The sequence below is a fragment of the Podarcis gaigeae genome, assembly GCF_964106915.1.
Source record: "Podarcis gaigeae genome assembly, chromosome: 6".
In the NCBI taxonomy this organism is placed as follows: Eukaryota; Metazoa; Chordata; class Lepidosauria; order Squamata; family Lacertidae; genus Podarcis; species Podarcis gaigeae.
The window spans coordinates 17,776,409-17,799,631 of record NC_139682.1 but is presented as its reverse complement, the minus strand read 5'-3'; the positions used below and the strand labels follow the sequence as shown (position 1 = coordinate 17,799,631).

Genomic DNA, 23,223 nt, shown 5'->3' with positions numbered 1-23,223 from the left:
AAGATGCAGAAATCCAGCCAGTAAAAAAATAAATAAAGAGCTGGACCTCCCCCCTCAAACCCTGTTTTTGGAGCGAACCCTGCAGTCTCGGATTACTTAGTCCTACCAAAATCTCTGCATAATTGCAATTACACTACAATTCGTCACAGGATTACAGTCCAAGGCTGTGCCGTTATTTCAAAATATATTATATTTACTTTGAACATGATTGTGGAAAGCCTGGGAAATGAAAGCCAATGCGGAATTGGAAGTAAAACAACAACACACTCTTCCCTGAAATTCGCTGGGTTACAAACATCGTGACTGGAGTTGGCTGTGAAGCTGGGAGATAATTTCAGTGCAACTTCTTTTGCTATGTGTATTTTAAGGCTGTGACCTTCAAACGGGGCAAGAGGTGTAGGAGGGACAGTATTTGCTACCCAGCAGCTGTGAAATATTGTGCTGTGCACCAAACGAACAATCTAGCGCAGGAACGGGCAAGAGACGAACTGTGTGTAATGAATACTGCACCTCACTGGGTGGCACCTGTTTGTAGACTCTCATACTTTCTCCGCTCCCTGGTCTCAAAAGCATAACCATCACTAAGCCTGTTAAAACATGCACGCAATACAGTGGTACCTCGGTTCTCGAATGTAATCCATCCCAGAAGACCGTTCGAGTTCCGAAACATTCGAAAACTGAGGCTGTCGGCAAATTCAGTTGAGAAAATTGAAAAACACACAGAAGCCATTCAACTTCTGACGAGTGGTCGAAAATGGAAACATTCACTTCCGGGTTTTCGGCGTTCGAGTTCCGAAACGTTCGTCAATGGAGACATTTGAGAACTGCGGTACCACAGTATTCTGTAAGGAGGGGCTCTATTTGCAGTAAGGCATGGAATGCAGGGGCAGTCAACACAGTGCCCTGAGAACGTTGTGGGACTACAACTCCCATCAGCCCCCAAGTCGGTCTGGCCAATGGTCAGGGATGATGGGAGCTATAGTCCGACAACAGCTGGGCTACCCCTGGAGTGAAGCAATGAACCGGCACGACACCAGGGATCGCTTCGCCATCTGTACTCTAATCTGGATCCAGGGCCGAATCTGATGTGCTAACTGAGCGCTGAGCAAATGCGCTGCTCTTGAACTAATCTGGTATGGAGTCTGCAGGACACAGCAAACTTGCACCACTTTGGATAATGGAGTAGACTTGCTTGGGCATGTCGGCGTGAGAAGGGGAGGAAAAGATGGGAGGAGGGGGCACCGAGGTGGCGACAGTGATGCTCTGGTCCTCATCGCTCACCACTGTCACCTCCCCGGCCCCTTCCTGAATCAAAGCGTTGAGTCCTTCCAAGTCGGAGCAGCTGATCTCGGCACCGCTGATGAAAGCCTGGGTAGCCGAGGCTTCGTGGCTGCCGACGGGGATGTCGGGAATCAGAGTCTGGCCGGGCGTGCTTCTGTCCGCTGGACTGTGGGTTGTGAGGAGCACGGCCGGTTGGCCCATCGAAATGCTTTCTGCTTGAGACCCCGGGGGCAGAGGGGGAGCCAGCAAGCTCACTTGCTGCAGGATTTGCAACTGGCCGTTGCCAGACAGATCTTCTTGGTTCTGGCTTATTAAGGCCGGAGGCACAATGTTGACGGAAGCCGCTTGCACCAGACCGCCGGCTTGCGGTACCTGATGTCCGACGATGATCTTCACCTGCCCTTTGCCGTAAGACGAAGCCTGCAGCGGGACCTGGAGGTGGCTGACGGTAATAGGGGCGCCGGCTGGCCTCGTGGGGTCCACCTGGAACTGCAAAACGGCCAGCTCCGTGTTCTTAGTCCCATTGTACTCAACGTGCTGCCTCTTGTGACTCCGCAAGGAGTCTTCCCGGACGAACGAGGCCTCGCAGAGATCGCACTTGAAAGCTTTCTTGGCCTCCAGCCTGGCCACTTGCCTGGAGCCGCCTTCCTTCGGCCGCTCTCCTTCCCCCTTCTCGGCCGCCTTCTTCTTGGCCCTGACCTTGTCCCCGTGCGCCTTCTTCATGTGCGTGGTGAGGTTGCTGCGCTGCTTGGTGTCGAAGCTGCAGAACTCGCACTTGAACGGGCGGTCCTTGAAGTGGATCCGCTCATGCACCTTGAGGGTGGCCTTGTTGGAGCAGGAGTAGCTGCACTCTGAGCATTTCACTGGCTGCTCGGGCTGGTGGGTGCGCAGGTGGTGCCGCAGGCTGGTCTTGTTCCCGCACTGGAACTCGCACTCGAGGCACCGGTAGGCGTTCTCCATGCTGTGCTTGATGCGGATGTGCGACTTCAGGTTGCCCTTCATGGCGCAGCGCACGTCGCAGTAGTCGCACTTGTAGGGCTTCTCCCCCGTGTGCACGCGCATGTGCCTCTTCAAGTCCGAGTTGATTTTGAATTTGGCGCTGCAGAGGCGGCACTGGAAGGGAGCATCTCCTGTCCGTGAGAAAAGCGTTTCGAATTAGGGGCGTTTGGACCAAGAGATGCAGGACAGTAAGGATAAATTCCAATGGATTTGCATTGGTGTTTCTGAAAGATGATGATTTATTTACAGTGGTACCTCGGGTTAAGTACTTAATTCGTTCCGGAGGTCCGTTTTTAACCTGAAACTGTTCTTAACCCGAAGCACCACTTTAGCTAATGGGGCCTCCTGCTGCTGCTGCGCTGCCAGAGCCCAATTTCTGTTCTTATCCTGAAACAAAGTTCTTAACCTGAAGCACTATTTCTGGGTTAGTGGAGTGTGTAACCTGAAGCGTATGTAACCCAAGGTACCACTGTACTGCCCTTTATAGGAAGTGTCGAACACTAAAAACGTATTTTACAGAGTGTAAGAATAAAAAACAAAGAAGAAAAACAGATAGTATAATAAAATTAATCATAATAACAATACCCACCTGCAACACATTTAACAGGCCATAGATTATTTAATGGCGAAAAGCCTGGGTAAAGAGGAAAGTTTTTGCCGGCCGTCTAAAGACATGTAATGATGGTGGCAGGTGAACCTCTCTAGGAAGAGCATTCCACAGATGGGGAGCCACCACAGAAAAGGCCCCTTCTCGTGTTATATCCCTACAAACCTCTTGGGGAGAGGGGGACATAGAGAAGGGCCTCGGATGACAAGTGCAAGGTCTGGGGCGGTTCATAGGGGGAGAGATGGTCCTTAAGGTATTGAGGTCCTGAGCTGTGTAAGGCAGTCATAGGCAAACTCCGGCGCTCCAGATGTTTGGGACTACAATTCCCACCATCCCTGACCACTGGTCCTGTTAGCTAGGGATGATGGGAATTGTAGTCCCAAACATCTGGAGGACCAGAGTTTGCCTATGCCTGGTGTAAGGCTTTAACACCAGCACTTTGAATTGGGCCCGGAAACTAAATGGCAGCCGGTGTAGTCGGGCCAGGATTGACATTATATGATCAAACTGTCTTGTTCTGGTGAGCAACCTGGAGCTAGCCCAGGAACATGAGGAGACTCCTGCTAGATCAGACGAAAGCACCACTGCGTCTAGGATTCTCTTCCCATAGCTGCCATCCCATAGCTGCACTGGAAATCCCACAAACACCACAGAAGTCTCCAGCTAGTGACCCTCCAGCAACTGGTATTCAGAGTAGCATATTGCCTCCAAAACATGGACGTAATATACGGTCATCTTGACTGGCAGCCACTGAAAGCATTATCCTCCACAAATTTGCCCGCCTCCCCTTCTAAAGCCATCCAAGCTAGGGGCATCACAAAGCAAACCCCACAGTTTAACAAAAATAATCAAGAGTCTTTGGACACCCTAAAGCAGCCTTTCTCAACCTGTGGGTCCCCAGATGTTGTTGGACTACAACTCCCATCACCCCTAGCTAGCAAGGCCAGAGCTCAGGGATGATGGGAGTTGTAGTCCAACAACATCTGGGGACCCACAGGTTGAGAACCGCTGCCCTAAAGGCTAATAAAATTTATCTTGACATCTGACAAAGAGGACTTGAGCCCACAAAATCTTTGGCCACAATGAATTTACTACGACTTTGAAGGTGCCATGACACTTTGGGTTGTGGCCAGTCTTTCTCAGTGTAGTCCCACTGAAATGAATGGACCCAAGTCTTCATCACGCTACCCACTGCAACACCGGGATCCCTTTCAGCTGAGACCCCATCAGTCATTTCAGTGCCTGTTCTCTCAATTTGCACCATAACATTTCATTGTCCTCACCCCTCTTTCGAAAGAGATGGGTTTCTCTTCTTTTGAGCGGGGCAGGGCATAATTTGTCCGCAACCACAAATGCACAAAGCCAGCACTTCAACATCAAACGCAAATAAATGCATCCTTATATATACTATCTGAAGGGGAGGGAAGACAGGACACCTGCATTCTGAAACCTACAAATTTCCCCCCAGGAAAAAATGCCACCATTTCCTTGCCTGCCCTTCGCTTTCCCCCATATCTCCCAATAGCTCTCCTCCAGTTATTTATCTGCCAGACTGATATGCAAGCTTTGCATATTTAATTATTATAGTAACATTATTGTTTCCCCCCCTAAACGAAGTATCTTTTTGAAAAGGAAAGCAAGCAGAATGCATTGAAAAGGGGAGTAAACGGAGAATACCAATGTTCAGGAGCAAAAGCAGACCTCTGCACAACAATTTGCAGGAATTATATCCGAAAACATGCCTTAGCTTTCGTAGCGTTACGCCTCCACAGCTGGTAGGACCTGCCTAATCAACAGAGCAATACAGCGCAAACATGCACAGTATTGATACCTTTCACAATACGAACGGCGGGGTTTTCGTTTCGCAAAGAGTAGCCAATTATCGCTAATACCACATCACAAAGCAGCACTGTTGACTTATTGCTGCTCTAAGCTACTTGAACAGCGCGGAGCTCCTTTGTTATTCCGTGTATATCACGCACACACGCTCAGAAGTGAGTGAATGAGCCACGGGGTGCCATTTAAGGCAGAAATAAAATGTAAGGAGGTCCTTGGTTCAGTGAACGTTGCAGCTCTTTTAAAAAATCACAACACACATGGCTTAATTTACTTTACCAGTTAATATTTTATAGATCTTCATAAATGGGAGACTGTAAAAAAAAATGTAGGCGCAAGTTGCTTACCCGGCTACATATTTCATTGATCGGGCGGAAGATATTTCAAATTGCGATGTGGCATACTGTGCTAATCCACAAGCTTGCTTAATAATTGAGACCCTGGGTGTAAAATGTTTATTATACACATTTTATTAATGAAGACACACAGCCTGCCAGTTCAATTTGTTTTACAGGCCAGCCCTTCCAGCTGCGTATACCACTGGGTGAAGTGCAAGAGTCAGTCATTGGATTTTTACCCACTTTCCTGATGAAAACCGGGTGCGGCACACGATCCGATATTCCCCAATTTCAGATGCCAAGCCATACTAGAGGAGATCTGCAGAAGCTAAATGTCAGCCGTATATTTAATGTTCCAATCTAGAGAGTGATCTGTGTCGCCGGTTGTTTTTCCTCCTCAATGACCCTATTGGATTTGACTTTGGCAAAGGAAGTTTAATTTATTACTATTTTCTTTTTCTTTGCAGAGCTTCATTCGTAAATGATGAAATGCCCATGCAAGAAGAGAATGGAAATTAAGAGGGGACTACTGAATAGCTGAGCCTAAGACCTGCAGGATCTGAGTCCAAGCAGAGATGGCAAGGATAGCATTTCCTTTGGAGATTTTAGCAGGGTTGTGTGAAAGGGCAGAGCATCACATTCCAAGAACCTCAACGTACCTGGGAAGTCCTCTCTAGGCACAGGTGTGCTGCATCAATCCTTGCACCTGATAAGCAACACAAAGCCTGTGGATGGGCAATGCCTAGTAGAAAGATTTAGCACCCTGGCCTTCTGACCATGCCAGGTCAACAGACCAGGGGCTCTGGCTTGCTGTTCCTCAGGTTCCAGCTCCAGCTGTTGGTCCTAGGAACCCTGAGTTTGAGATCCTCCACACTGAAGCAGGTCAGCCCACAGCCCTGGTTTGGCCCTGAGACAGCTCTGTAGTTTTAAGTTTTTAGTCATAATGGGTGGAACAACACCTGGAGAGGACATGGGCAATGTCTGGTGAACGCCTTAAGATGTGAGATACTTACAGATAACTTTTGAGCAGGCCAACTCTTGGGAGTTCCAGTATGATCCAGGTTCTTAATAGTTTCCCCCAAACAAATCCAGCACTAGACTTTCATACATATGTGAGCGTTGGGAAACCTGTGCCTTATAGACCCAACTCGGCCTGCCACCAGGCCTCCCTGTTTGGCCCGTGAGCCCATTTTGGCCAACCTGCCACACACATGACATCATATATGCATACATGTCCAACTGCTATCCAACTGCTCGCTCTATGAAAATTCACTTATCCAAAAACGAGGAACCTGGCTATGCATATTGTAGATTCAGATACTCAAATAGGCTGTCCTCCTCTGTAAACCAATAATCAGCCTTAGAGAAGCCTTACTTTTTGGTGTTTTGCTGGTCTTGCGACAGCCATTTCAACAGAAACTATGGTGGGAAGAATAGGAGAGACTGGGCAAATAAGAGAACATTTTCTCCTTCCTTGTTTGCCTTTTGCAAGGTTCCAGAGGGTTTTCCGTCAGTTGGGGGTCAGATTTCCATGGTCAGGAACACATTCAAAATTCCCCCATAGGAATCAATGGAATCTGAAGAGTCGTTATGTGAACTCTTGCCTAGTAAATGATTTCCTGAGAAGTGATTGTGTTTGCATAGTGAGACATGCTTGTATATAAATATTTGGGGCAGGAAAACACAGCTAAAAAGAGGTTTGCAAACATCACCAATCAGCTGGCCTGCAAAGCTCTGTGGAAAGCTCTCTGCTTATGGCTTTGCAAGATCATCGGATCGCGTGAAGCCCCTTTTGCAATAATCATGGAGCATCTGATCCCCAATCCCAACATGAGACAACGTATGGCAGACCTGTCCCTGTCCTTACCTGTATGGGACCTGAGATGCACCGTGAGCTGGCTGGAATTGCGGCTTGCGTAAGGGCAGATCTGGCACTTGAAAGGGCGCTCGTTCGAATGGATGCGCTGGTGCTTGTTCAGGCTGCTGCTTTCGGAAGCTGCGTAGTCACAGTGCTTGCATTTGTAGGGCTTCACTCCACTGTGGGATCGCATGTGCATTTTGAGCTTGTCTTTGCGGCTGAAGCTCTTTCCGCAAACCTCACATTTGTGGGGCTTGTCACCTAAAACAACGGCATCAACAAAAAGCCAAGGTGCAGCAGGCTTGAGATGAGTTGCATTACACGGAACAAAGATAGGTTTCCTCCATTCTATTTGCCTTTTTCTCCAGCAAACTGAGGATGTGCGGAGAGGCAGGCATAGCTCTGAGAATGCATCTGCTTGCAATACATTAATTTTACAGGTGGGATCTGAAACAAAACATTGCAGTGTGCAATGCTTTCCATAAGGGCTCCAGCCACCCAATTCTATCCCCTCCCTGCACCATCTTCCACCTCAATAGTTACGCCCATTGAGTATGTTCTGGTGGATCCTTTTCTTTCCACTGTGGTTTTTCTTAATGGAGAGGAGGGTCAAATCCAAGCTATGTTAAAATATTTTATTTATCCATTGAAGTCTATCAGCAAATCGTGCTTCCATCCTTGGGACACTTTAAAATAGCTTCTCAGAATGAAGCAAGAAATGGGACGCAGGTGGCGCTGTGGGTTAAACCACAGAGCCTAGGGCTTGCCGATCAGAAGGTCGGCGGTTCGAATCCCTGCGATGGGGTGAGCTCCCGTTGCTCGGTCCCAGCTCCAGCAGTTCGAAAGCACATCAAGTGCAAGTAGATAAATAGGTACCGCTCCAGAAGGTAAAAGGCATTTCTGTGCGCTGCTCTGGTTCACCAGAAGTGGCTTAGTCATGCTGGCCACACGACCTGGAAGCTGTGCGCCGGCTTCCTCGGCCAATAAAGCGAGATGAGCACCACAACCCCAGAGTCGGTCATGACTGGACCTAATGGTCAGGGGTCCCTTTACCTTTATGAACCAATAAGTGACCTTTCCAGACAATGGGATGCTTCATTCTACACTTTTTCATATCTCTGTCTCCTTTCTTCCTTTTTCCAGCCTCTCCATTCCCCTTCCCATGGTTGTCAGTCCCCACCCCCCACTCTCTCAACATTCTGTGTGAGTGGATATTTATGGGTTGCCCAATTCCTTCCGCCTCAAGTAGTCCCCCCCCCCCCAAGATTTTTTTAGCACCTGCAAATCTCAGGGTTACTTCAAGTCTGCAGGTACTCCTGGGGGTGGAAATGAGGGAGGAAAAAGAACAAAGATGTGTTTAAGGAAAAAATACAAATACAAAATTGCAATGTAACACACTCCCATGCATTCTTGTATAAACTGATACCAGTGTTATTATCTTAACGCATATATAGATGTTAATCGTCTACAACATTCCGTATAAACTCATTCCAAATGTTATCGTATTTATCCAATCGAAGTCTGTGCCCGTAAGCAGAACGCAACTGCGCCCAGGAGGTCTGTGTACATTGGCTTGGGCGGGGGGGCAGGTAGGGAAATTAGGGCTATATAACTCAGTTTAAGGCTATATAAGGCTGCTTACCAGTGTGTGTTCTTAAATGTCGTTCCATGTCTTTCATACCGTAGGATGTCTTGAACTGGCAGCCTGGGGAGAGAAAAAACAGAGAGGGCCAGCTATTATTTATTTATTTATTCACTTTTACCCTACACTTTCTCCAAGGGTCCCAGGGAAGGGTATACAATTCTCCCCTTTAAATCATTGAGTGGCCATGGTCACCCGTTGAGTTCAATGACCAGGGATTCGAACCCAGGTCTCCCTGGGCCAACGCAACACTGGTCCTCAACAGGCATACATGACCTAGAACTAGGCCTCGGCTAGAACTCTGCTCCTTAAGGATTTGCTGAAATAGCTAACTGAACTAGAATACAAAAAAGGGAGGTGTGAGGAGGTCAATGAAACAAGCAAATGAAAGATAAGTTATGGGAATATTCGTTGTGTTTTTAATTGTTTCTGTTTTTGTTTTGTTAAGATAAGTAGTGTTTTCTGTTTTTCCCCCTTTATTGTGATGTGTTGTTTTGTTTTGTTTAATTTTGTGTTTTCCTTTTTTTCTTTCTGTAACACTTAAACCTTTAATAAATATTACTTTTTTAAAAAAAGAACTCTGCTCCTTATTCCTCTCCCTGGACGCCAAACTTCTATGGATGCCAGCAGTCAACAAGTCCGCTGGGAGACACAGCCATGTTGTTTCCTGACGTTGGCGTTGCTCGCAGTTGACATGGCAACAGGAAACAGGGCAACATTTCCTTCAGGGCAACCTTCGGGTGGGCAGAACAGAGGCAGGAGTGGGTGGAGCAACAGGTGTAAATTTCCCCTTCGTACAGTAGGCTAGTTTCTGCCCAAACTCGCACACACCTCGGTGTTAGAAATTAGCCAGGCGCCAGGCGCGTTTTGCTACTGGCGAGGGTCCAACTGCGATCACGTGGAAATCTCTGTTTGTCAAGCTGGCAACTGACATCTCCATCAGGCTGGCCCCTCCAGGTTTAAGCAGGAGCTTATTTATTCTGTTTATATTGCACTTTTTTCTCCAAGGAGTACATGGTTCACTCCCCTCCTCGGTTAATCCCTACAATGACCCTGTGAGGTAGCTTAAGTGGCTGTGACTGGCCCAAGGTCACCCATTGAGCTTCATGACTGAGCTGGGATTTGAACCCTGATCTCCCGTCCTAGTCTGACACTCTAACTACTACGCCACACTGGCTTCCTAAAGCACTTCTGCTACGGGGTGGCTATATAAATTAAGTAAATAAATATGGGGAAAGCAAAATGCCACTTAGAGGAGGATCTGAAATATTTTGCTTGAAGCTTGAATTTCTTTTATTCTGGATTGCTTTATTTGATGTTATATTGTGTTGTAAACCGCTTTGAGATTTTTTCTTTAAGATATAAAGCAGTATAGAAATGAAATTAAGAAGAAGTAGTAGTAGTTTCACAGCAAAAAAGAAAAAGAAAAAAAATGCACCTAGACATTCTGTTGTGGCAACCGTAACCTAGGTTTAAATTGCCATTTGGGGATTAGCTTATATATCTGAGTTTATAACACTGCTCTCCGTCCTCTATCCAGAGAAGAAAGAGACACTGGGAGAGTCAAAGAGCATACCCCTCACTTGGCATGTGAAACACAGCCAGTAAAGGTGCAGTTTTGGGACAGCTCCATGGGGCAGATAAGCGAGACCCCCTGGGCCTGAGATCCCCCTTCAATTCCACACTCAGACCCTGGATAGGCAGAAAAGGTTGAAGTGCACTCAGCAAGCTTCAAAGCTGAGCAAGGATTTGATTCCACACCCTCCTAGTTCAGGTCCAATGACCCCGTAGGTAGGTGTGCAGGTGTTTTGCCTGAATTACCAACACTGTCTGAGGTTAGAAGCACAGTGAGGAATGGACATAACTTCCAGGTAAGATTCTCAAGGGAAGACGGGTTCTGAAACGGAACATTCTGATGAAGTTAGCTGACCTAATTACACAAGCAAGACTTCCCACCCACTTACCTTCCCGTGACTTTGGCCTGCGTGATCAATGGCTATATAAATTAATTAAAAAGCGCTTCCATGAATCTTCTTGAAACTTTGCGGCCATGTCACTGATTAAAATTCGTTTAAGCATTTCCAATTTATTTCCCCCCCCCCCCCCCGAAAGCAGCAGAGCAAAGCAGTGGATGTAAGGAACGATTTGGAAGAACAATTCACGAGGGGCAAAGACACTTGAGGTCCCTGAGACTCCTTAGGGTGGGGTGGGGTGAGGCAAGAAAATCCTGAAAAAGGAGGCTATCATTTTTACTGTGTATCATCTATATGTATACAGAATCCATACTGCTGAGCCTCACTAACTGGAAAGTGCATTTTTTCTTTCCTTCCAAAGACTATTTTTGTCAATCATAGTCCTGCTAATATGCAGGCAATGTTTCCCAAAGCAATGGCAGCTAAAGAGGGTAGTGTGGTGTAGTGGTTAGAGTGTTGGACTAGAGTTCAAATCCCCACTCACCAATGAAGCTCCCTGGGTGACCTTGGGCCTCTCAGGCCAATCTACCTCACAGGGTAGGTGTTTGTTGCTGTTGATGCTGATGTTAATTTTTTATACATATTTATACTGGATCTTGTGATTTATGTGGAAATTTGGTTGTGTGCTTTTTGATGTTTCATTTATTGTTGATGACTAGTTTTGTTATGTTTGCAGTTATGTATTTTTTTATATGCTGCAAGCCACCTTGCAAACGGTTTGAACTTTGGAAAGGCAGTATACAAAGGAATGATTGAATAGGAGGGGGAATAACAATGTTTACCCACTTTATTTATTTATTGAATTTATATACCTGCCCTATAACCACAGGTCTCAGGGCGGTTGAACTCCTTGGAGAAAAACATGGGGTATAAACACAGCAAACAAATAAATAGCCCATCCTCCCCAACCGCTATGAGGTTTATAGCAATTTTCACTTTTCCCCCCCACCTGCGAAGAAGATTTTGAACCTTCCTACCCCAAAGCAACAGAATAGAATGGAGGGATCCGTGAACCAGCAACAGCCAGGGGATCTAAACCGCAGAAGCAGTTACTTCTAGGGTCCTAAGACTGCCACACTGTCTAAACCAGGAATAGGCAAACTCGGCCCTCCAGATGTTTTTGCCTACAACCATGATCCCTAGCTAACAGGACCAGTGGTCAGGGATGATGGGAATTGTAGTCCCAAAACATTTGGAGGGCCAAATTTGCCTATGCCTGGTCTAAACACAGGCATATACTTTACCTGGATAGCAGCAGTTAAGTTTCTTTTGCGCCCCTGATGTGGCGGACTTTCTGGCGCGAGGTTTCGGTGTAGTGGTGACAACGACGGCAGGCTGAGGCTCACTGCTCTCACCAGGTAGGTAGGTTTGGTAGCCATGCTCAAAAACAAACTCTGGCGCAGAAACTCAAAAGCAACCAGGAAAAAAAAAGACTTGTTTTAACATCAGAGCACTGCAAAACCACATAGCTTCTGTGAACCCTCAATATAAGAAGAGCATAAAATTACCGTATTTTTCCCTCTATAACACGCAGATTTTTTCTCCTAAAAAGGAAGGGGAAATGTCTGTGCGTGTTATAGAGCGAATGTGTGGTCCCTGGAGCCGAAAAAGCAGGCAAAAATCAAATCGCGCGTCTCCTAGAAGGGAAACCTGAAAAGAGGAAGTGGCTGCTTTCCTGCATTCTGCCTCAGGGTCGTACTGCCCACCCTCCTCTGTTTCGTTGCTGTCTTTGCTCAAACGGAACAAAGAGCAGGGAAAGCCCCTCCCCTCCAGGCAAGCAGAGGGGAATTCCTCTCTGTGCTCCGGTGCTGCTGGGGGAGAGAGAGGGGGGGGAGGGGGAGGGAGAGAGAGAGGGGGAGGGAGAGAGAGAGAGATGGCTGGCTTGGGTGGGGGGAAACTTTTGCCTTTCTTTCCTCCCTCCATTAAATCCCTCTCCTGCATTCTTAGCCAGCTGCTTCTCTGCACACCCCTCTCATGTCGCTTCTTTGTTTTTCCTTCGCTCCCCACTTAAAATGTGGTTACAAAGCATAGATCCACATGGATCCTCAGGATCTTTGCATTGGGTCACCCCAAATTCACCATCAGATCACATAGCATGTCCATGGCTACAGCCTGCACCAAAAAAATCACGCACCTACTGTTGCCTGGGGCTGCAATGGTGCAAAAACGTGGTTACAAAGCATGGATTCACAGGGATTCTCAGGATCTTTGCATTGGGTCACCCCAAATTCACCATCAGATCACATGTCTGTGGCCACAGCATGAAGCCCAAAAATGATACATCCACTGTTTCATTCAGAATGTTTTTCCCCTTGTTTTCCTCCTCTAAAAACGATGTGCGTGTTATGGTCAGGTGCGTGTTATAGAGCGAAAAATACGGTACTCCCAATCTCGAGACTATAATGCAATCTTCTTTCTTTTCTTAACTGCTTCCTTGTCAGTGAGAGAAACGCCACAAGGTTCACTAATCAAAGCTGGTCAGGAAGGAAACTTTTAAGTTAGCTATGAGACTAAGCTCCCATATGCACTATGAATTTGAACAGCTGTGGCTCCCTGCACAGAATCCTTGGAGGTGTATTTTGTGAATGGTGCTGAGAGTTGTTAAGCTACCAAATCATTTACAGGCAAGAAGGAAAAAAGAGCCAACTTTTGCAATACGTTTCTGCCTGGTCACCTGGAGGTGATTTTTATTTGCCACAGGTGGCAAAGTAAGCGGCTGCGTACAAGAATGAACAAGGAAGTGAGCTTAGGGACCTGTCTTATACCAGCTAAGATTCTTCTCCCATCTTGCCCAGCATTTCCTGTTTTGACTGGCAGTGACTGAATGCCAGGGTCAGGCAGAAAGGACTTTTCCATTACTTGCTATCTGAACTTTTGAACTGGAGATGCCAGGGAAATTCTGCACGGAAGGCATGTGTTCTACCACTAAGGCACTTCCCCCCAAGTTCACAACCCACAAGTGGCATACATTGAGCCATACCAATGACCAATCTAGGCCAATGTTCTGAGCTCGGACTGTCAGCAGCTCTCCATGATCTTAAGCAAAGACATTTATTTTCTTTGGAGATGCCGGTGGGACAAAGCTTTAGTGCAGGGGTCAGAAAACTTTTCCAGCAACTTTTTCTGTCGGCATCATAGCATCGTAATGTAACTAAAGACTGACATACAAAATCAGGCCAAAGTTCCATCAAGTAGTATAACAATGGAACAGTTTGGACCAGGGGTCAGCAAACTTTATCAGCAGGGGGCCGGTCCAGTGTCCCTCAGACCTTGTGGGGGGCCGGACTATATTTTGAAATAAATAAATAAATAATGAATGAATTCCTATGCCCCCCAAATAACTCAGAGATGCATTTTAAATAAAAGCGCACATTCTACTCATGTAAAAACACCAGGCATGCCCAACAAATAACCCAGAGATGCATTTTAAATAAAAGGACACATTCTACTCATGCAAAAACACGCTGACCATCCGCGGACAGGATTTAGAAGGTGATTGGGCTGGATCCGGCCCCCGGGCCTTAGTTTGCCTACCCACGCTTTAGTGCTTCCATTTGCCCAGGGTACCCCTTGCTGATGAAGCATACAATGCTAGGGCTTACTTTTGCCACGAAGATGCCACTACCCAAACTTCCTGGATAAATACCTGTGATCGTTTGGGTTTCTGAAGTGATGGTCCTTGTTGTGGTTTGGGTCTGGGTCGCTGGCACGGTTTCTTCTGCTACAAACTGTACTGTGCTGGTAGTCTCTGCCGTCGTGCCGGACAACTGGCAGCCGTTTCTCTTGTGAGCGACGAACGCATCTAGGTTATTGAACTGCTGCTTGCACAGGCCACAAATGTGAATATCTGGTGTGAGCTCCACCAGGACAGTGGTGCCTCCTGGAACTGTCAAAACACATCAAATTCAACAAAGCAATTCATAACCACCTCAGGAATGGCAAATGAAAATTTATGTGTTGCCAAGGTTATTGTTTGCAAGTTACTGGAAGCAATGGAGAAATGGCTCAACAGCGTTCACCAACATGGCAGATATCCTGGTACCTACTGAGCCTCTGAGTCTCCCCATGAACTGCCCACTTGGTCATGACGTAGAGAGCGCGGTTACTGTATCCTCCCTTGGAAATCACATAGAGTTGAAGGAGAAAGTTGGAAGAGTGATGTTCTTTCTCATTTCCTCTTTCAGCTCTATGTGCTTTTCCAGGCTGATTAATTCAACTAGTTCTGACATTTACCCAGATTGCGTAGAAAAGTGGAATACGTGTGCATTCACTTTCTTTTTTCTGTCTCGTGGGGGGCGGGGGGAGGCGTATCCAGAGCAGAAAAAAGAGGGTTTGGTGTCCACAGCACCTGCTGAAAAATTCAAGTGCGGCCACTGACCTTGGTGAACTCTGCGTTAGAAAAACATTACAGTCATACCTCGGGTTACAAATGCTTCAGGTTGAGCTTTCTTGGGTTACAGATGTGCCGAAACCCAAAAGTACCAGAACGGCTTACTTCCGGGTTTCGGCGATTGCATGTGCGCAGAAGTGCTAAATAGCGCTTTGCGCAGAAGCGCCGAATTGCAACCCGCACGTGTGCAGACACGGCGCTGCAGGTTGTGAACGTGCCTCCCGCATGGATCATGTTCGCAACCCGAGCGTCCACTGCACAGTGGTACCTCGGGTTAAGTACTTAATTCGTTCCGGAGGTCCGTACTTAACCTGAAACTGTTCTTAACCTGAAGCACCACTTTAGCTAATGGGGCCTCCTGCTGCTGCCGTGCCACCGGAGCATGATTTCTGTTCTCATCCTGAAGCAAAGTTCTTAACCTGAAGCACTACTTCTGGGTTAGCGGAGTCTGTAACCTGAAGCGGATGTAACCCGAGGTACCACTGTATTATCCTACAGTAGGTTATCAGCAGCTCAAAAGAAGCTTCAGCACTAAATAAATATATAAATTTTTATTTATACCCCGCTCCCCCCAGCCAGGGCTGGGCTCAGGGCGGCTAACACCAAATATGAATTACAATAAAACGTAATAGAGAAACAAAAACAAACAAACAAACAAAGAAACAGTTAATTAAAATACGGCTTAAAATGCAGCTTCATTTTAGTCGTAGCCCATAAATCAATACCATAAAGGGAGGAAACATCAGATATTCACCCCGAGCCAACTATCCATGCTGGTCCTACATGGGCCAGCAAAAAAGCCAAGGGAAAATTTATATACCAAATCCCATATAAGGGGTCAGAGTGAGTCTAAGCCAAAGGCCAGGCGGAACAGCTCCGTCTTCCAGGCCCTGTGGAAAGATGTCAAATCCTGCAGGGCCCTAGTCTCTTGTGACAGAGCTTTCCACCACGTCGGGGCTGAAAAGGCCCTGGCCCTAGTTGAAACCAATCTAACCTCCTTGAGGCTTGGGACCTCCAAAGTGTTGTTATTTACGGACCTTAAGATCCTCCGCGGGGTATGGCAAGTCTAGCAGCCAAGACTAAAAAAATTAACAAGTAGAACATAAGGTACCTTTATTTATCCATCACAGACCTTATTATTGCCAGCTGGAGTTACAAGATAATAGTGCACATGTCCATGCATGAGAGTTGCCAAGATGTCAGGTTTTAAATCCTCTACAGATTGCTATAAGTTAAATGGCGGATGTGCAGAGAGGAGATTGAGATGAGACGAGGCCTTTTCAGTGACTGCACCAATATTGTGAAATATCTGTGAAACATGGATGACCCCCTCTGTTGTGGTTGAATTCCACCAGGATTTTGCTTGCTAAGTTCATTTCTACCTATGATCTCTGCAATTGCTTTTAAACAGGTTTTTTTTTAAAAAAATTTGCTGTGTTCCTACACACACCTGTTCAAAACATATTTATTTGTATTGCTTAATTCTTTGTATTTCAATGTGTTTATTCTAAATTTCTATATGGCACTCTTGACTGGTGCACCAGAAGGATGGAATAAAAACGAATGTCAGGTAGGTCAGGTTGTGATATTGTGATGGGCACAAGATTGCCTACTGAAACACCCCTAGACTAACCATTTTAACCTGCTTACGCTATATGGAAGCTTTATCCCAGGAAATCATACACAGGAAGGCAGCTTGCAATGTCACTTTATGCATATTTACTCAAACTGGATTTACTCCCAGGTAAGTCTGTGTAATGGATTGCAGCTTTAACGTATTTAAATTCCAGCAGCACAAATAGCTCCATTGTGTGATCTTTTAAAACCTTCCCACGGAGAGAGCACAAGAGAGCACATTCGCTTAAGAAACTTTTAAAACCGCCTTTTCTTTTAATGTATTACTCTGGTGCCAGACAGGCTAATGCGTCCTGAGTTCAGTCTTGAGCAATTGCAGAATGGCTCATGTGGAGAGGATGCGCATGGAGCGTCCTACATGTGAGGTTATGAGGCTGGACATACCGGTAGTTTAGGGGAAGAGCATATGCACACAGAAGGTTCCAGGTTTACTCCTGGCCATCTCCCAGTTGACAGGACCAGGTATCCCAGACAACTGGAAAGACTGCCTGAGCTACTAAGAATGTTGATGCTACTCAGTGTAGCCAGTACTGGACGATTGGACTAATCTGGTGTGAGGCAGCCTTCTGTACATATAAATACATCCCCACCACTTTTTGCTGGGGGGGGGGGGTACAGAAAGTCCAAACGCAAGAACAAAAGCCCTGGCCTAGGACGGGCCTCTGAATTCCTTGCAAGCAGAAGAATAAGACAGCACCCCAAACCAGGTTGCATTGGAGGTGCTGGAACCAGGCCTTGATCTGCTTGCACGCAGCCAAATTGCACGGTCAAAAAAACCGGATTGTGTCACCCCCTCCATCTGCTGCAATCCTGCAGAGAATTAAATGCAACTAAACCCACCAAGCATGCTCAAACCTGCTGGCTTTAGCACCCGAAACCCTCCCGGTTCCTTATGAAATGCGATGCACCTTTTTGGACCCTCTCCCCACCCGGCTTGTCTCAATGCCACCCTCCGGCCCGCCTTTCCCCAACCTGCCGGCTGCTCTTCCCACCCAGGTTCCCGGGCCCCGTTTTCACGCTCCAGATTCCCGGGCTGCGCGAGCGCTCGCTTCTTCCGCTACTCAGGTTTCGGGGCCAGCCGGAGCGCAGGCTCCGCGCGGCTTCTGCCAGCTCCGGGCCCGGGAGCGCGGATAAGCCGCGCAGCCACTTACATTGCACGGGGCTGGCGAACGGCTGGCCGGTCGCGGCGGTCGAGTTCATCGCAGCCGTCGCGGATTCGCAGCAGCCGCGCGCCAGGCGCAGCTTTGCAAAAAAGAAAAAAGGGGGTGGGGGTGGGGAGAGGAAAAACGAACGAACAAGGAGACTTTGCAACGTCCTCGCGGGTGCCCCCCCCCCCCACACACCAGAAGGCGGGGACGGATGTGGAGGGACTGTGGAGCATGCTCTGTAGCAGCAACCGATGCCGTCGCGAGGCTCTTTGCCCACAGAAGGGAGCAAAGGGCGCTTGCATCCTCTGGTAGCAATGCAACTCAGGAGTAAGCCTGCTGAGTTGAGTTGGACTTGCTCCCCGGTCAGTGCGCACACAGGATTGCAACCCTGGAGAAAAGCGAGGGACAGTGTAGCAAAATAGGCTCTACCGGTGGCATTACTGGCTGAGCTGCGGCAAGGCAGCAAAGGGTTTTCCCTCCCTTTTTCTTTGCCTCCTTTATCCTCGGGACAATACTGTAGATCCGAATGGGGACATTTCACTCGGTGCTTGGAATGTGCATCTATTTAAACGTCCCTGTTCCCAAGCTGCTTTCTCCCCGCTTGCCCATTCATTTATGGCAATCGCGTGCCACCCAGTGAAACAAATACAAGAAGTTAGCCGCTAAAATAATCAATACAAAAGCTGTGCCAGCACAGAATTAGTGTAAAACCAGCATGAAATCACGGTGATACATGGTGACTCCAGATATCTGCATTCTGGAACTTTAGGTCTGTGCATTTGAAATGGTTTAAAGTGCTCTGCCACCCTAGCATAACGAATCCACTTCGAAATAAAAATAAGAAATGGACCTCTTTGCAGTTTGGAAAGTGTCACTGAGTCGCATTGAAAGGTGTGTGATAAATTGGAAAATGTGCACACCTTGCAAGCAAATCAGGAAGAATGCAAGATGAATTCTCATTGCCATGTAAGCACTCCAAAAAGAAAGCAACCATTGTTCAATAAAGACAAGTAGAGTAAACCCTACCCAAATCTGGAGCGGAGTCCCTAAGAGAGTTGGATGGTGCATTGCATGCCTCCTTCCGGCAGCTCCTGCAAGCTGGTTGCAAACATATTGCTCTGCTTTCCTTTGGATCACATCAGCGAGATGGAGAGGGGGCAGCCCAAGAACTCCATACGCACTGTCCAGGCTTCTGCCCCAGAGAGGTCATTATGGTGCTTACTACGGGTGGCGCTGTGGGTTAAACCACTGAGCCTAGGAGTTGCCGATCAGAAGGTTGACAGTTCGAATCCCCGTGATGGAGTGAGCCCCCGTTGCTCAGTCTCAGCTCCTGCCAACCTAGCAGTTCGAAAGCACGTCAAAGTGCAAGTAGATAAATAGGTACCACTCCAGCGGGAAGGTAAACGGTGTTTCCGTGCGCTGCTCTGGTTTGCCAGAAGCGGCTTAGTCATGGTGTCCACATGACCTGGAAGCTGTACGCCGGCTCCCTCGGCCAATAGAGCAAAATGAGCGCCGCAACCCCAGAGTCGGCCACGACTGGACCTAACGGTCAGGGGTCCCTTTACCTTTTTAACTATACAAAACCAATGTGGTTTGACTTTAACCCCCACCCCCCGGAGGTGCACCCCATTGTCTCTTGAGACAGACGGATGCCACTAACAACTGACATCCAAATTATTATTAATTCTATAGTATTTCTAACATGTATAGGTCGTCCTACATTGCAACAGACTCATCCCAGGGTCTTTTCCAACAATGCATAAAGGTAAAGGTAAAGGTACCCCTGCCCGTACGGGCCAGTCTTGACAGACTCTGGGGTTGTGCGCCCATCTCACTTAAGAGGCCAGGGGCCAGCGCTGTCCGGAGACACTTCCGGGTCACGTGGCCAGCGTGACATCGCTGCTCTGGCGAGCCAGAGCCGCACACGGAAACGCCGTTTACCTTCCCGCTGGTAAGCGGTCCCTATTTATCTACTTGCACCCGGAGGTGCTTTCGAACTGCTAGGTTGGCAGGCGCTGGGACCGAGCAGCGGGAGCGCACCCCGCCGCAGGGATTCGAACCGCCGACCTTTTGATCGGCAAGTCCTAGGCGCTGAGGCTTTAACCCACAGCGCCACCTGCGTCCCAACAATGCCTAAGATGCACCAAATATATCCACCAAATATATCTACTATACTGCATAGGGGTGGGCAGGAGGGGGTGTTGCTAGTTAGAACATAGGATACAAATATTGTACCAGTTGCATGCTCATGGCTGTCCTGGGTTCAATGCAGCGTGTTTATTTTGTTTGAAGCGAGACTATTTGAAGGGCTTCCTTCACCCTGCACCAGCCTGCTCCCCCTTTGAGATCGGTCTCTTTTCATTTCTTTGCTTATTTAATAATAGCAGCCAAAACTCAAATCGTATGGGAGGCAGGGGGTATGTTACATTATTGGATAAATCAAATGGATCAATTCAAGAATTCTAAAGTTCAAAAGGTGCCGTTGATGTAAATGACACGTGGTAAAATCCTTCCATACATCCCCAAATGTGGCAGGTTTAGCCAATCCTTGTAGTGCCTTAAGATTCCTTTAGAACCAGTTTTTCTTCAAGCAACAAATACGTGTAATAAATAATAAAAATAGTAGTAATAATAATAATGATAACGCTCCCCCCCCATCCTAGTAATTTTCAACAAAGTCTATAGAATCTATAGAAAATTTGGATGGTCCTGTGTCTATAGGAGATACAGCAGAGATGGGAAATCTGAGTCCACTGAGATGTTATTGGACCAAAGTTCCCATCATCTCTGACCAGTGGTCATGTTGTCTGGGGCTTGTGAAAGTTGACGTCCAACAACCTGCAAGAGGGGATTTCGGTAGGAAGTGCGTTTCACGTCATCTTTCTAGGGTCTCACCTGCTCCACCTTCCCAATGTATCCTTTTGAGCCAGCAGAGATGGCCAAAATGATGAGCTTTCCAGCGGCAGCTGCATGTCTGCATGTTGAAGCTTCCCCTTGCCGTATGCTCAGATATTTTATCTAGAACTGTCTGATGCAGCTTGACATCTGAATGCTCTGCCTGTCTCTCCCCCTACCCACCCTTTGCTCCTCCTGTGATTGACATTTGTCATTACCGTGCCATGTCGCTTGTGCAGTACTTGCCCACTGCCTGCAGCGGTGGAGTATCTTCTTTTTCTGTCAGGTTAAGGGTGAAAAGGATTACACATGCATACTGATTTATGCCTTCTGGGCTTGCAATAGTGTCAGTTGTGATTGCTGGCATGTTCGTTCAGCGTTCCTGCCTTTTTTTTTTTGGTTGTTGGGTTACACAGCGTTTCAGTCTTGGGGCCGTTACACATATTAGGGGAGATGAATGTTGGAGATCTTTTGTCTTCTTGTGCACATGCATCGATTTTAACACCAGTAGTGTGTGCTTGTGCATCCCTTTTATACCGTCTTTGGAAACTGGCGTTTCTCGTGTTCATGCACATTACAGCTTTAGCATGCGCACCTCGACTGCATGTGGTTGGTCAAGACTAAGGAACACATGTCCTTAAAGCCTTGCAGACTTGCTGCCTGTTTATTGCCGAGCCAAATTCATGGTGCCAGTTTTGACATATACTGTACCATACTTTTCTGTGTATAAGACTCCCCCATGTATAAGACGCCCCCTATTTGGGGGGGGCGACTCAAATTTAAGAAAATGGGGGGAGATGGCTAGCAGTTTTTGAGCTTTTTGGGGGGAGGATTGCTCAGAGTTGTACAGCTTTTTTGGGGAGGGAGAGGGAGGATTGCCAGAAATCCAGAAACCCTCCCCACCAATGCTGACAATCGTCGGCAGCCGCCAATCGAATGCCCACTTCTTGCAGCAACAGCAAATTGCAAACAGACCCTTACCCAGCAGAAAATCAATAACCTGATGGAGAAAAGTTGTCCACTGACAATTGTGCACGTCCCAGTACAGCAGCCACCAGTCGCAGCAGAGATAGCCAATCCACAGCAGTTCTTGCTGCAAAAACCAATCACCAACCCAATCAGAGTAGCAGCAGCCAATCCAAAGCAGCTCTTGTAGCAGCCAACGATTGTCGCCGACAAGTTCCTGCTTGCAGCTGCAGCTAATCACCCATTCCCCCAATTCACTATCAGTGTATAAGACGAGCCATGTTTTTGAACATTATTTTTGAGTAAAAAAACCTCATCGTATAGACAGAAAAGTACAGTAAATCCTTAGATGGCTTAGAACCCAGCTATCCAAAGGAGTGTCTCTCCCACTATGGTCCTTCCTTGAGAGCCACTCAAGAGCCCCTTTTGTGAAGTCCAGTTGTCTGGAATTTGTGGCACTGAGGTCTAAACCACTGAGCCTAGGGCTTGCCGATCGGAAAGTCGGCGGTTCGAATCCCCGTGACGGGGTGAGCTCCCATTGCTTGGTCCCAGCTCCTGCCAACCCAGCAGTTGAAAAGCACGTCAAAGTGCAAATAGATAAATAGGTACCACTCCGGCGGGAAGGTAAACGGCGTTTCCTTGCACTGCTCTGGTTTCGCCAGAAGCAGCTTAGTCATGCTGGCCACATGACCCAGGGAAGCTGTCTGCAGACAAACACCGGCTCCCTTGGCCAGTAAAGCGAGATGAGCACCGCAACCCCAGAGTCATCCGTGGCTGGACTTAACTGTCAGTGGTCCTTTACCTTTACCTTTTTATAAAAAGATAAGAAAATCCCTGTTGGATCAAGTCAAAGGCCCATCCAGTCCAGCAGAGGCTTATAGGAAGCTGTGAAGTTTTCAAGAATTTAATCTGCAAGGGTTCTCAGGGTATATACTTTTACAAATAGGAATGAGTCTGGAAAGGATTGTATCAGAACTTTCCACTTTTCCACTTTTCAGTTGAGTTGCACATGCAAACTATATTGGTGTTGATGCCCATCAGTGGGGAAGTATGAAAAAAAGTTGATGCAGTGAAATGAGACAAAACTTGCACATAGGCTTGAATGGAGTCAGGATTAGTGCCTGACGAGCAGCTCAAAATGAAAATTGAAGGATGAATGCAGGGAGAAATCAACAGGCAATTAGAATAACTTAAAGATTTTAGAAAACAGTTCTTAGTAATTCATAATTATATTGATGAATAATGACAAATACCGAAAACAAATGCATTGTGCATAAAATTAATTATGTTAAAAGAATAGCTAATCTGTCTCTGTGTTGATAACATATAATTATGATGATGCTTTCTCACATGTTTTTAAATAATGTCATTTCAATTCATAATTCAGAGGAGGTATTTTGACATTTAATACATGTTGCAATTTATACAATATTTTCAATATAATTGCGCTGTGCCGCATTAAAGAATCACAGCCTACTCGGAGACGTTTCTTACCACCACATGAACATTAAAATAATAGTATGGAAGCCTATTATTCGCAGTGATAACCCATGGCAAGTTGACAACAGGGAATCACCTTCGCACCGAGAGAAACAGTGTTATTCTTTCAGGTTCTTAGTTGATCGTTCTTTTTATTGTCCCAGCCGTACTTCGTA

The 23,223-nt window shown here is 47.0% G+C and overlaps 1 protein-coding gene across 3 annotated transcripts; it reads right to left on the bottom strand.

Moving 5' to 3' along the window:
- Positions 1 to 172: 172 nt before the first annotated feature.
- On the bottom strand, positions 173 to 17,910 carry ZFP64 (ZFP64 zinc finger protein; the record flags this gene model as incomplete). Of its 3 annotated transcripts, none has more annotated exons than XM_083744312.1 (6): positions 173 to 2,411; positions 6,929 to 7,180; positions 8,562 to 8,624; positions 11,779 to 11,940; positions 14,181 to 14,420; positions 17,711 to 17,910. In XM_083744312.1, 6 exons carry the CDS (start codon positions 17,757 to 17,759, stop codon positions 1,126 to 1,128), a joined length of 2,052 nt encoding a protein of 683 aa, XP_083600438.1. In that variant the 3' UTR covers positions 173 to 1,125. The 3 variants fall into 3 exon arrangements, with proteins under 3 accessions (XP_083600438.1, XP_083600440.1, XP_083600439.1); XM_083744314.1 differs by lacking the exon at positions 17,711 to 17,910 and adding an exon at positions 17,400 to 17,421; XM_083744313.1 differs by lacking the exon at positions 17,711 to 17,910 and adding an exon at positions 14,768 to 14,801.
- Positions 17,911 to 23,223: the final 5,313 nt, after the last annotated feature.